General features: G+C 41.1%; 1 protein-coding gene across 1 annotated transcript in view; it reads right to left on the bottom strand.

Annotated features, from left to right (window-relative positions):
* The window catches only part of prkd3 (protein kinase D3), a 60,235-nt gene extending 47,017 nt beyond the window's left edge, over nucleotides 1–13,218 (bottom strand). Inside the window, exons 1-2 of the mRNA XM_012862084.3 lie at nucleotides 12,752–13,218; nucleotides 9,470–10,137 (exon numbers count right to left, since the gene is read on the bottom strand). Of these exons, the coding sequence (XP_012717538.1) occupies nucleotides 9,470–9,742 (273 nt within the window). The 5' untranslated portion in view covers nucleotides 9,743–10,137; nucleotides 12,752–13,218. The remainder of the gene's footprint in view (nucleotides 1–9,469; nucleotides 10,138–12,751) is intronic.
* Nucleotides 13,219–14,922: the final 1,704 nt, after the last annotated feature.

The following is a 14,922-nucleotide window of genomic DNA, read 5'->3' as shown; positions in this document are numbered from 1 at the left end:
CCACCAAAATATGTCAACTAAAAGTGCCGTTGAGCAAACCTTCCCTTCTGTTTTATTTGTTAAACCTTGCAAAGGTACTGGACACAAAAGGATGCAACAAATAGTATCCAGGACTGATATTGCATAGCATTTTCCAAGTGATACGTTTTTTTTTTTAAGTATCTAAAGCAATCCATTTCCTTATGTTCTCCAACCCGTTTCTGACTCAAAAAGGCCTTTGTCTCGGTAATTACAGAGGCAGCTGCGCAGACCTCAACCAGAGCCTGGGAGTTAACAGCAATGACAAAACCAGCGGGGAACCTGTGGCTGAGGCAGCTGCCTTTCACAGCCCTTCCAGCTGTACTGCAACTGCGGCAACATCACGAAACTAACGCAGCAGGAAAAACCCGAACATCTACTCACTTTAAAATACGGAGAATAACCTCAGTACGGTGTTTTCTCCTCAAACGCAAAACTGAACCGACACCTTGGATTAAATTCTGCATTTACAGCAAATAAAAGTCCTGTAAAACATTGACGAATGCAAAATTCATCTTTCAAAAGGTATCCAGCAAGTGTTTGACAGAAACGTTTCAGTGTTCTAACAGACTGATCCCACCCATAAACAGCAGCAGCAGCAGCAGCAGCAGCAGCAGCATCGCATCATCCTCCAAGTATGCCTGGGTGAAGATGGAATGCTCTGGATCTGGCTGGCGGTGCAGGCTGACCAGCTGGCTCGCTGGGAGTCATTCTCAGAGAGTCGTGAACTTTTGTCCTGCAACTGCTCCCTTGCTGGCTACACGAGGGGAGTTGGGCGACACCAAACAGGAAGCGCTCGACAAGTGGAAGCTATGGATGTTTATCTCGTGCCATTCATCAAGACCCCCCCCCCCCCCCAAAAAAAAGGAAAAAAACACCAGACGGAGAAGTCCGAGCCCAGTGAGCTACCGGCTCAGAGTTGGGATGTGAAAAGGCCGTCTTGGATTAGATCTGTTCCACCACCCAATGGCAGGCGGCCTTCGTCCTTTCTCACGGCCTGCAGGGAGCCTGGCTTGCCTCCGGAGTTGTGAACCTATTAGACCTGGTTGGGCCGTGCTAAGGTTGACCATAGCCCGCTAGAACTAGTCGTTACGTTCAAAAGCCCTGCTATCAAAAGCAGCGCTTTAGATCCACTCAGAGAACAGAGAAAGGAAATCTATTCAGAGGAATCTGGCCAAGTCATGTGGCTGAGCCGCTCACAGGGAGGGGAATGAGCCGCACAAAATCTATACAATGCACTGCTATTATGACAGGCTGCATGACTCCCTGTCCGACAATGAGACGGATTCACGGCGAAGGAGTCGAGGAGAGACATGAAACGTCAACCTTGCAAACACATGCAAACATCTGGAGGTTTTATAGCTGGCAAACCGCTTTGAGTGGTATACTGAATTCATCTGTGTGGTGTGTGTATTTCCAATATGATGATTTCACATCTCGCGTAGCTTCTTTAGACGTTTTTTGCTTGAAACTTTAGGCAGGACAAAAAAAAAAGAGAAGAAGAAAATAACTTAAAAGATAAAAGAAAAAAAACACACACCAATGTTTAAGGAAAGCAAAGCACCCACGTCAGGAAGAAACCAACTATTTGTCCTTGAGCTACGGTCACAAGATTTAAGATGATACCAAAAGAATGTGACTGCAGATTATTACGATACCCGCACCACTGCAGAAACTGCCCTCCACTTGGTAAAAGGAGTGAATATCCAGCAAAAACAACTAGTTCACTCTACTTTCTGATTCCCTTTTGGAACATCACCTTGTTTGTGATCTACGCTGCTTTATACCAAAATATAGTTCAAATATTCTAATAGTTGCTGTGGAGCAGCAGAAATGTCTCAAAGCAAAGATCTGACCAACAGCGTTCCCCGAATCCTACACACAGGTCCAGCTTCAGCAGCCCAGGCCTACTTCGGCCGCTATGAAAAACCAAAATAATAAAGGATATTTTTTTTTTAAATCAACATGTTGTGTGGCAAATCAAAGAAAACGCATGTGAATTTAGCATACATTTAATATAAATTCACATTGGACCACTGTATTTGAAGATATTTGTCTTATAGAAGATGGAAAAAAATCATAAAATCAAACTCGAAACTTTTCAAGACTGTACAGGAACAGGAACACAAGAAGATCAAGTCTGGTCTTATCTACCTTCTAGATGCCTGATTTCCAGCCAAAGGAGGTTCTATTTAAGGCTGGGCCCTAGTTCTATTAGATCTATTAGATCTCGACAATGTGCAAAAGCGAAAACAAAGGGGTACCATATGCTGTCGCACATGTGTATCCACCAAACCTTTCACACATTGTGCGTGGAAGCTCAGATTGTAACACTTAGTCAGAGAGAGAGTTCAGTCTTTGATTTGATTAAGAAACAGAAAGGATTATTTCAACATCTTCATATTACAGTTGACATGGACAAATATCTAGATATACCGAGATTTTAAAACGTCAAGGTTTAGAACTGCGTACATTTTACGTCATCCCATTCCTCCAGTTTAAAGTCATTCTAATGAGAGGCCAGAAAAAGGGTCCAAAGTGAACTAAAGTTGCACGCATCAATCTGATTAAGATCATGCTGTTTTTATAAACCACATGTCTGTGAAGTGGCCAACTGCAGGTTGGCTACCCAAGCAGATAGCCCAACAAATTAATCAGCTAATATGAGCTTGTTATACCACCCTTAAAGAGAAGAACATCATAAAGGTGCGATTTTCCACACTAAAGTCGTGTTTTTTTTAATACTACTAATATTTAGTGGTTTGTTCTATATTGTTCTTTAGGCCTGTGCATCAAAATAATACATAAACTATAAAAGATGCAGCCATCAATTAGCTAGAGATCAGAATTGGACGATTATCAGATAATCATCTCTGATCATTGATGGGTTGGTCAAATACTCAAAGAAATCAGATGTTTTTTTTTTTTTTTTTTGCCCCCTGTTCTTTAAAGCATCAAAATTAAGATCTCTGATCTTTTTAATCTGTATAAACATCAATCAACATTGTGTATTTAAATGCACTTTTTTCCATGAACATCAGATAAATGAATATGGGTGTATACCTAAGTATAAATTACAATTTATTCATTCCTTCTTTACTGTTGGAATCAAAACCACCTCCAGCAAAGAATATGGTGCACGTGTTTTCTCTTGTATTTGATTTAGTCCTTAAAGAAAGGTCTGAAAGCGTAATCGCATCAAACAAAAGTCTGATCGAGTGCATCTCTGATAATGAAAATGTCAGATTTTTTCTGCAGAAGTGGGTAAAACTGTTGCTTCTGTTTTGAATAAACCAATTAGGACATGTTACGCGATTCAGATTGAAAATGTATGTGTAAACAAAGTGAACCCCTGGTATTTTTAGTGAAAATTGTCATATCATGAAAATCTTATACTGCTGATGCCTACATTAGTAAACGTTTGTACTAATTCACCTTTTACCGGCACTACTTCTAAATTCAGCTCATACAGATTAAAAAGGAAATAACGCATGTTTATTGTTCACAACTCCAGGCTAAGCTAGCTCATATTCGTTGATTTTTGATAAGAAACCCTCTTCTCACAAAAAAAAATTTTTTTAAAGCTTGGTAGATGACACCGTTTTTATTGTGTACTTGTTCACCTACATTTCGGTTGTCAGAAAGCAACACACGTCTGAAGTGCAACCCGTCCCATTAAGACCGAATTTCAAATGCAACCACTTTAAAAGCCCTATAAACAACGCTCTAATAAAACCTTGAGTTAATTTGAGCACAGCTTCAGCCAACAAAACTCCGCTTACATAAATAGAAGAAGAAGAAAAAAAACTACGTCTGTTATTTTGGTTATACACATGCACTGGTCTGAAAATGAAGACAACAGTGGACAGATGTGTTACTAGCAGCCTGGCTTCATGGAGGTGTGCTCAGAGGAGTGTACTGCTCACACTTTCTTCTGCACAAAGTAACCAAAGCTTGTCTTTAGAGTCTCTGTAGGTAACAGCAGCACCCCAGTCTCAAACACACATGAAGGATGCCAGTAAAAGTCGTGCTCCAATATAAAAACAACCTCATTAAGAACAAAGTTCTAAGGCAGTATTTGAACGTTAAGTTGTGGATATTCCAAAATAATTGAAACTTCTCCCCTTCTAATGCCATCAGACTGTAAAATTCAGAAGTTAATTTTACATTTCCTCATGAGTTTCAAACTCCAGTAGTTGGTAAAACTATCCAGTCCCCTTTAACTTGTTCACTATGCCATGTTAAAGCCAAAAACTTTATTGCTGTATTTCTAAGGTGGAAATCTGAAAACATTTTCATCTAGAATCTGCCCTGTGCTTAGCTCCAGCCATATTCCCATCATCTCTGACCAGCTGACCTACCTGTGAGGAGGGGGGGGCTCTGTCTGTTTAGGTGGACAGCCATGTCTCTGTTGGTTCGCAGTTCTGCCACACCCTATAGCAAGGGTGTCAAACTCATTTCATATATGGGGCCACTGTGGCGTCCTGAAGTTATGCCGGTTGCATGTGTAGAGACAATACTTTTCATAATTTCATTCCAGTTCACATAAGAGTATAAAAAATGCACAGTAACATAAAAGTAGCACCCCTAGGCCCAGTTTCTACGGTTTATCTGCAAAAAAAAAGTTGATATTGGGGTGAGTTACACTTACAGGAGGCACAGTTTTAGCCACTTTATACACTATTATTAGTGAAGGATATATGCCTCTACTTTATGACATGATATGCCTTTTTTTTTGGCTCTTGAGGGCCGGATAATTTACCTTGACGGGCCGGATTCAGCCAGCGGGCCTTGAGTTTGACAACTGTTCCCTATAGTCTTAAACTATAGGTCGGACAGAGCTCCATGGCATGTTGAAAGTTTGGGATAATATTTTATAACCCAACCAAGCTTAAACGTCTCCAAAGCTTTTACCTCTGCTGAGTTCCTCCATCTTCATGATGCTTTTCTGTCCACTATTGTTCTCCAACAGACCTGAGAAGTCTTTACAGGATATCAGTATTTATTAATTAGGTGACCTAATGGGTAGCTAAATAAATGCTTTTTTTTAAAAAACAAAACCATTTGTCCTTTTCGTTCCACTTTTTGCTGGTCTAAAAGTAAAAGGTTGCTCGCTGTGTGAAGGAGGAAAGTCGGACAACAGCAGCGAGACTTCAGTTTTTGCAACTTGGAATCCATAAACCAATGCGAGGCGACTGAAATTGACGCTGAACGTTCACAAAAGATGACACAGCAGAAAGCTTGACACCATACTGCGGAGATTCAAGTTGGACCGAGCATCCCTGTTTGTTGCGTGACTGAGCGGTGAGTCACTCGGTGCAGCAGGCCAAGTCCCGGCGGAGGAAACAGCACCACGGGAGGGAAGCACACTTGCATCCATCTTTCTATCCCAGTGCAGATATTACCAGATGAAGTCCAAAATGGTTTTCCTGTCTCGACTTCGCTGACAGACACCTGAGGTTCTGCTGACTAGAGACACCATGGGACATCCAGCAACGGACAATCGAGCTAGGGTAAGAGATCCCCCAGCTGGAAAAATTGGCACAAATACCTGGACCGTGCAAAAACTTCCCCACTGTCATGCATTTTTTTTTTTTTTTTAAACATGGAGCGAGGCAGTAATAAACTGAAAGCACACGAGGAAACAGTCATATTTTCCGTTGATCTCAAAGCCATTTGGCTAGGTGTCATGAAATAGTTGAAGCAGCACACTACCATTGGCAGACAGACCTTACAACAAAAGCGACTGAGCAGGCTGGATATGTTCTGCTCCAATGTGGAGAAGAAGTGAGATATTTTCCCACCACATCCGACTAGATACAATCTTCTGAGATACAAAAGAACACCAGAAAAAAATGTAATCTGGATTTCAACTTGGCAGATGAGCTCCTTGGGAGGACGGTGCACTTGTTTTCCTTAAAGCCCCGTCTTAAAAGCAGCATATTTCCTAACCTTTTCCCATTACTGCTTTCTTGCAACAACTCCAACATGTTACAGAATGCTTCTAAATGTCCGCGGTGATGAGATTTTCTGCTCTGCGGACCAGAACTGCTCATAACTAGCTAGTGAGAATCAGCAGACCTCGTAAAGAACAACAACATTACCAAGCTCCTCTGGAATGTCAACTCAGAAAACATTGGAGGCAAAGGACGCAAACTCAGTACAGATGGCTAATTCCACGTCCTCCTGCTGTTTAAGCCAGCCCCTCGTGTCATCCTTCTTCATTTTAAACCACCATCGTCTCAAACACCAGCATTGCTCCGTCCTGTCCAAATCTGCAGATTCCAGCTGCTGATGAAATGGCTTTTTTTTTCTTTTTAATCAGGCTCGTCTTTATTCAATCAATGATAATTGCAGCCCAAAGAGAGTAATCAACATTAATCAGGAGGCCAAAAAAAGGCAAAGCTGATGCACTCCTGAGCTATTTCATTAATTTACCAGGCTTTCGCTCTCTATTAATCCCATGCAACAAGGAAATATTCATGCAAAAACAATAACAGCTGAGTGAAACGTTTTCAGCACCAGAAATAAGTTAAGAACTGGTCAGTGGATAGAAGTCAAGCTTCTGGTTTGTTATAATTCAAATTGTAAGTTAGGTTAAGCAAAATAACTGTTATTTAATATTTGTTATTTATTTATTTTTTTTTTATTTTTTTTTATTTATTTTTATTTATTCGAACATGATACAAATATAAAAATAAAATAGTGCACAGTAACAAGAAGTGCATAAGAAAGAAGAGAAAATACAGATTTTTGTTTCAGTTAACATATCATGCTCAAAACGTTAGAAGACAAAAAGAATAGAAAATCATCAGGTGACCAGAATTGCTCGATGTCACACTTGATCCCCCCTGTTGGTTCATCAGCGGGTCAGATTCTAAAAATATTTTTCTGACCAGTGAAAGCCTGTGATGGTACATTAATAATACTAGATAATACCTATAAGGAATACCATCTCACACTGACAGTAACACTCCTCGGTGTAGAAGTTCATACTATAGGAAGAAGACAATGTTAGCCATTCTCACTATGAGGTCAGATATGATTATCAAATATGTGTTTTAGTCAGCATTATATTTGAACAATAAATGTAAACAAATGATATTCCATAGAAAGTACGCGAAGTGGACCAACCTGCTTAGACAGAAGTCTAAGCTATTTTACATCAACTATCACTTAAATGACGTTTACCTTCTATTTAACTTAATAAAACAAAAGAGAGAGTGAAAAACGTCGGTGTACATTAAACTTTAAATATAATCGGTGTGTATCATTTAAAAAGAGACTCAGAGGAAGCACAATAGCTGGTATGGAAGCAAGTTGCCTGTTCACACAGGCTACCACAGCAGACAACTAGACCTCCAGGTAACAGGAAACTGAATGTATTACAGCAAAGTTTCTAAATCTTATCCTTTTGAAGAGTCATATTCTGTTAGACATGGAACCTGCTAGGCTTGAATGTGTTGGCAGTTTCGTGGAAATCTCATAGTTAATACTTATTTATGGTGGGGGCGAGGGCTTTGTTCAATAGTGTCAGAACTCAGATTTTTGAATGAACAGAGGTGAGAGTTTTCTTAGCTGCACTTTGGGAAACCAGTGGGATCTGCTGTTTGTTTAGGTCCTAACTACGATCCACAACACAAGCCGATAAGAATGTCTTTCTCACCTTTTTATTCTAACACTAAAATAACATGTGTAACAGGTGTATGGTGCAACGGGTGCCACGGGTTTAATGAGCAACAAAATGCCACAAGTGCTAATAGATAGTTAATACCTACAACTTTTGCTGCATTTTACACGGGCGGCAGCCATGTTGGATATTGAACTCGAGGTTGCTCGGTAATCTTGGTCTTTCTGACTCTCAATTCTAATATCAGACGACGTTCTTGTTGTTTTCCGACTAGGAACTCGACTTCTGAGTACAAACAGGCACCCTGTTTATCTACAGGGAATACGTGTAAGGGTTACAGTTAGTAATGCTAGCCATGCTCAGAGTGAATGTACGGCTACGTTCACTGATTTTTTGCTGAAATCAGGTTTCTTTTTTTTAGGTGGCCCTTCATACTACTATTAAATGTGACTGCTATCATACTGCGTGAATAACAGAAGGAGCCTTAGATGCTGAAGAATTTAAAACGTCAACCTTTTATTAATTTTGTTTGTGCTTTGAAATAGGGAAATAAGCAAATCGGTGAAACGCAGAGTTGTGTTCTGTCTCACTCACACGGTGTGTTGCTGCTTCTACTCCTAAAATAAATAACGGATCACAAACAGCTGCTTAAGGCTCCTGTAGCTACAATAAATACAATCAAAATTGAACTATGTAACACATAACCACAAGTCAGCACTTTTTCCTCTGAAATACTGACTGAAACGCCTTTGTTATCTAATAAGAAAAAGGTTGAATTTCTTGTGAGATGGTGTACATTACATTTCCGCTGTGCAAGAAAATTGTGACCTATAATCAATCTTTTTAGTAAATAAAACAGATTGTTTTTAGTAATATAGAGAAACGGCTGTATACAATAGGGATGTTTATGTGAAATTGTGGTTTTGCTTTACTATAGACATATTATTACACGGGTTGAATTTTCAATTTATTTACAGCACCTAATGAGAAACGGCATTGGCAGGTCAGAGCTTTAAAAAATAATATCTGTGATCAGAAATCGGAAGCAAGATACCTGACTGGTAAATCTCTACTTCAGGTAGAGGGTAGATCTTTTATACACCTCACTGCATTAACTAATTCACGATATTTCTCCAAATCAAATTTTTAAAAGTGCCTAATCCTCCACTAATTTTACACTCTAGGCACACATGGACAAACACAAAACCAATCGTAATACACAAATCATCATTAAAACCTCCTGGGGGAATCTCGGCAAAACTCGACAATATCAGGAAAACATTTTCTTGTAACTTGTGCCCATTTGAGCTGCAGTTATTTTAAGAAATGGCAAATCATGTTACGAAGCCCTCTTCAGCAATGTCGTTATAAAACATCGCCAGCGTCATGGAAAATAAAAAAAATGGATTCCAGCTAGAACAAAGAGGGCTGCATGGGCCCGTGTCTGTCTGTGCACTCTTGTTTCACGTCAAGTGAGACGACACCACGACGTAAACAACCGGCACGTGCACGGCGTGCCGCGTGTGGCTGGAGGAGCTCCGGTGCAACCGTCCTGCGCGATTCTGCCGTGCTTGACTCATTTTTCAAACAGATGTCTGGCTTGGGAAAAACAAGACCTGAACAGACGAATGTGGTGGGAGACGGCAAAAAACACACAGTAGGGCCTCATTATGTTGGCGCTCCAAACACCAGTGATTAGCTGCTGGTGCGCGCACCACTTTTTTTTTTTTTAGGGCAAACTTTAATTTCCGAGAATGATTGCTCAGAGAAGGAAAGAGCGGGAGCGACACTTAAAAAGAGACATTTCAGGACATAAGTTACCTTTTGATCGACTATGGAGCACACCAGGTCCCTGACCGCGGACAGCGAGAGGTCGCAGGCCTCCAGGTTGACCGTCTCCCGGGTCAGTCCGATCTGCAGCAGGAAGGAGACCCCATGGAAGGAGCTGCGGGAGTTGGTGGGGCTGGGGGCGCTGTGGCTGCCGTTGGAGAGCCGCTGGTAGATTTGTCCGGGCGATCCCAGCGAGGGCGGGTGGTGCGGGTGGACCGAGTGGAGAAAGGCTCGAGGTAAAGATGGGGGAGAGGAGGCAGACATTGGGTTTCTTCCAGTTGCGACGTTAGAAAACGCTGAACGGTGAGGGGGTGTGGGGGGGTGGGGTGGGAGGGAGTCAGCGACGGCCGGCAGAGAGAAGCGCAGCTGCGTCCCTGTGGATGGACTTGTTGCGTGGGAAACGTGTGCTCCTCATCAGTAGTAAGGAGTCAGCAGCGTGTATTTTTAATTTTAGGTGTCGCTGACTCACAGAAGCGATGATGACAGGATGCTGCCCACCCACCTGAGCTCGGAAAACGCATTCATCACTCGAGAGACGGGCCAGGTGACGGAGGGAAAAGTCTCTGAACGGTCCGCAGACTTCTGCGACAAACTTCATATCCTGGAGTTTTGCGCCTTCTTTTTGCTAAAGTCGGTAATCCACTCTGACCACAGGAAGCCTGTTCTCACAAACACACACACACACACACACACACACACACACAAAGACACACAACGTTATTATGGCAAGCAGAGCGGGGCCGTGAATGAATCGCCTCTCGCTGTTTACATTTTGTTCCTAGCCTTGAGGCTAAACCCCATTTCCTAGGGTTATCCCTACGACCCCCTTCCCCCCGTAGCTTGGCATTTAATTCACCTAGTGGTTTAAGAATTACCCCCCCCCCCCCCCCCCGCCCCCTTGAACGAAATGGGACACAACTTGGAGAATCCTCTACATCATTCATTCTACAAAATAATCATAAAACTAGTTATCAACCAGACATCGATTCAGTAGCAGGCATTATTATTGTTTTATTCAAGAAAAGCTTTACAAATCAACCCAGATCTATGTGAAAATGTTCAAATTTGCCTTGTTTAATCGTGAAGCAGCTGTTATAACGTGTTTTTTGGGTCAGTCTTGGCCTGATTACAGTCTGAGTTGCAGAATCAAAGAAGCGGTCAAATATAACCTGTCTGACTGGCAACACGAAGTGGGCTGTTGAATCTGGAAAAAGCAAATTCTGGCTTTAAATCCTATTGATGTGTTGTAAATGTGACCTTAGTGACGCTTTAAATGCTCGGAAACCCTCTAATGTGGATGAATTAAAACAGTTCTGCAAAGGAGAATGGGCCAAAATTCCTCCACAGAGGCACTAAAGACTAATGCTAGTTACAGCGAAAGCTTGATGCACAGGTAATAATTGGATTTAAGTGTAACTTAATTGCTTTTTCACATAGAGCCAGGTTGGTTACAATAAAAGGTTGTATCTATGGTTTGTTTCAAGAGTCTGGACTGGGTTTGATCATGTGTAGTTGAAAGCCTAAAATACCCTGACGGAACATGAAATGGACAATCAAACACTGAACAGAGGTTCTTTAAAAAACACTTTGAAACAAATGAAAAGTTTAATCTATTAAAAAAAAACACAAAAATTCAGTGTTTTCAAGGTTGTTTCGGCATAAACACCACAAAATATGGACCAGTCACACCTAGACTGTACTATTTTACACCGATTAGATCCTTTAAAACACAGTTTGTACTGAAGCCTGTATTTGTGAAAACTAACCAAAGAAAACTGCATCTGTACCATTATATTCTTCACCATTTACTGCGATATAGATAAAAGGCGCTGATACGGCATTGTTGTTTTTGTTTGTTTTAATCCTCAAGGTCTTACTGGCTCTGCATCTGGCACTGCACACGCATTAGGAGCCCTACACACAGAAGACTCAATGTAAAATCAAAACATACGTATTATCAAACACGCAGTTATGTAAGGTAGTGCAACTCTATGGCTCAACAGAGCATGATATTTATACCCAGAAATATTGTAGATGTAATGATATTCTCCTAAAATTAAGAGTGGGGAGAAAAAAAAATTAAATAGAAAAATTAAAAAAAATCCAAGGCATCGGTTAAGTTTTTGGATTCAGTTTTTGGGAAAAAAATGGTTTAAACCTGATAAGGATACACAATGCAATAGATATGAACACTTATTATGGGGGGAAACAGAACAACAAAAGGATGGGAAGGGTTTAAGATTCCCCCAAAACATTGCCAACATTTAATTTACTTTGGATAGTATTGCTCTTGAACTTTTATTTTCAACACCACCACCCTACTTTTTCTGCGCAAATAAATAAATAAATCAAATCACCGGTAATGGCAGACTATCGGGTGCACCTATGTATCCTTACAGACGTTGAAAAGAAAACAGCATTAATATATATATATATTTTTTAATTATTATTTTTTGTTCTAATGATAAAACACGGTGTGTTTCTTATAAACTTCTGTGACTCACCACGTTTTGCCCCAGTTTGCGCACAACGTTAGGTTCAGGACGCTGCCTCCGCCTGTTCTATATACGTGTTCAGGGAATGCTGTTTTTTAATAGCTTAAAGAGAAAATACAGTCAACATAATGTATTTCTCATTATTATTATTATTTTTATCGATTTCTGTCAGTGTAATGGGCAGATAAATCCACATAAAAGCAGTTTATTATTATTTTGGGTAGGCGCGACACATGTTGACAGCCCACCCCATCCAACACCCCTGTTTACCGTTATCATTTGCTGTTTACTTTAATTTCTATGCAGCATAATGAAACTTTCGCTGCTTGCTTTAAGTCTGTGCAAAACAAAACTCGGCGCTGCCCGGGTCCGCTCTGTAAAATGTCCATTATTATCACTTTGTTGATACTTTTGTCGTCGGTCGTGTGTATCTTTCAGTTTCTGCCTTCATTCCTTTTACAGCTCCGTACGAACAGCAGAAGCCCCCGGCGGAGAGAGTTCATGTTGACGTTTCCACCGCTTGCAACCGCGCAAACATCTGGACGAGAAGCTCCAGAACATCTGTAAAAACCCCCCTTTCCTTAACCTCCCTCCCTCCCACTTTCGGTCGGCTCGCTGGCAGAGCCCAAACCGGAGCGGAGGACGCCAGCAAAACAAGTTACACAAACCGCCAAAAACCGTCTCTTTCTGAGCCCCTTTGTTGCCCCGGAAGCCCCCCCCCCTCTACGCTGGGAAAGCAGCTCCAGCCCCGAACCCGTCGAAGAAAGTGACACTTTACCTCCACTTCCAGCGAACGGCGCCCGTCTTTCCATTGCGAGACAACTGAAGATGAAACTTTTCAACTCCATCCACTGAGAGAAGGCGAAGCCTGAAGTTTGGGTCCTTTCCTTCTTTTTTTTTTTTTTTTTTCTTTTTTTTTTTTGTTGGACGTCACACGCAAAAAAGACGCAGCGTCGTCGCTCTACAACTAATGAACACCCGCCGAAGTTCGTCATTCAGGCTCGCCGAGACGAACCGTGCGCGGTCCATTTAGTTTATCTAACCTCTTATTCCAGAGTGTAAATTCATGCGCATCTCATTATCCTTCCAGCTGTGACTACTCCCCCCCTCTGTTTGACGACTATTAAAAAAAAAGAAAAAGAAAGAAGTAGAGGGAGAGCAGCAGTCCTCGCTGGGGATTGGAGTCCTTTTATTATCTCCGCATAAGTGAGTTTCCATGTGTGGAGAGAAAAACTTGAACTACAGTCTGTGTGAAGCAATGGCGCCTCCGCTAGGGGGGAATCTAGCCAGTGCGCATGTGCGGGCCTTTTCCGTTATTTCAATTTAACTGTGACCTAGAAGTAAAATCCACACGACCCGAATTGCTTTACAACAATGTATTAAATGTCGTATATTAGTTTTCTAAGTAGAGTGTGTTCAAAGGAACACTGCAACAAAATATATCGTAAACTGTCTTAATTAAAGGCAAACTAACGCCAAAGAGAACATTTTAAATTTGTCATTACACACGTACAGGACTACTTTTATTTATTTTGTAAAAAGGGTCTAATTTAAAAATAAATAATAATAATAATAATTTGTACGGGAACAATACGGCAGGCCGTAATGACATAAAACACGACCACATTCCTGATTTGACACACTGTTTTAAAATGAACAACCGCTTTCAAGAATGGATGTGTTTATCCAGAACAAGCCCATTCTTACGTTGATTATTAAAAATGTAGTAATTTATGTTTGAGATATTTTGCCCTCATACATTTAACAGTTTTAGAATTTAAAAGATAGATGAAGACCTCAGTTCCTTCTAATTAAAAACAATCTTTCCCACAATAAGCATTTCAGATATGGCACACATCTTTCTTCTTTAAACCTACGTCTTACATTCAAGTCCACGGGGTAGCTAATAGTAGAATCATACCTATTGTTCTTTCACATTCTGTCAGGTTGAAAACTCAATGTATTTTATGTCTTTGGATTTAACATGAAATGTATATTCAAAATACTAGTGCAGCTGTAAGGTGAATGGAAAAGGATTTGTGGTTTAAAGATCTGAAAAGTGTGGCATGCATTTGTGGTCAGCCCCCTTCACATTGATACAAGTAAATAAATAGTTTGACACACTGCTCCAAAAGTCAACTAACTGGTCAGTAGACCCTGCATTAAGATAAGGGACTAAACAGCATCATGAAGACTATGATACAGAGGAGACAGGCCATGGATAAATTTGTGGAGATGTTTAAAGCAGGAGGAGGTCATTAAACAATATCTCAAAATATGAACATCGTATGGAGTACTGTTCCATCCTTCACTCCAAATGGAAGTTTGACACACTGGCAAACCTATTAAGCGTTGCCAGTCCACCAAATGTGACAATGCAGGCAAAGAGAGCACTAGTCAGAGCAGCAGCCAAGAAGCTCATGGTAACTCTGGAGGAGCTGCAGAGATCCACAGCTCAGGCTGGAGAATCTGATTGTGGTTCTACAAACCACTGAGTCAGATGCTCAGTGCAAATCTAAGAGTCAACTTTCTTATTTGTAACTTGGCTAGCCAGGTTTATCATGTGTAGCACTCCATGTTCTGCACATTATCAATCTGGAACTACTACCATCAAATCCATTTGAGGAAAGGAGGGACATTGAGCAGAAGTTTCCGAGCTGATTGGGCGAAGTGACACCTAGTGCCCGCCTACCCAAGGTCGGTTTTAGCCAATCACGGTATCAGTTGAAAATGTTGTAAGAGAAACCACAGCAATTTTTTTACGCTGGTCAAGGCACTTTTTGATGTTCTTTCAAAGGAGAAATCGTGGAATTTGACCAAACAGATTTGATAGCAGCAGCCACGTGTGCGCCCTCCTTCGCTGCCATGTTTATTTTGGTACGGCTGTGGGCTCAGCGGCTCTTGCTTTAGTCACAGCTGTATGTCCCTCCTTAAACCAAAATACTGCAA

The sequence above is a fragment of the Fundulus heteroclitus genome, chromosome 19 (genome assembly GCF_011125445.2).
Source record: "Fundulus heteroclitus isolate FHET01 chromosome 19, MU-UCD_Fhet_4.1, whole genome shotgun sequence".
NCBI lineage: Eukaryota > Metazoa > Chordata > Actinopteri > Cyprinodontiformes > Fundulidae > Fundulus > Fundulus heteroclitus.
This window is presented reverse-complemented; position numbering and strand designations above follow the sequence as displayed.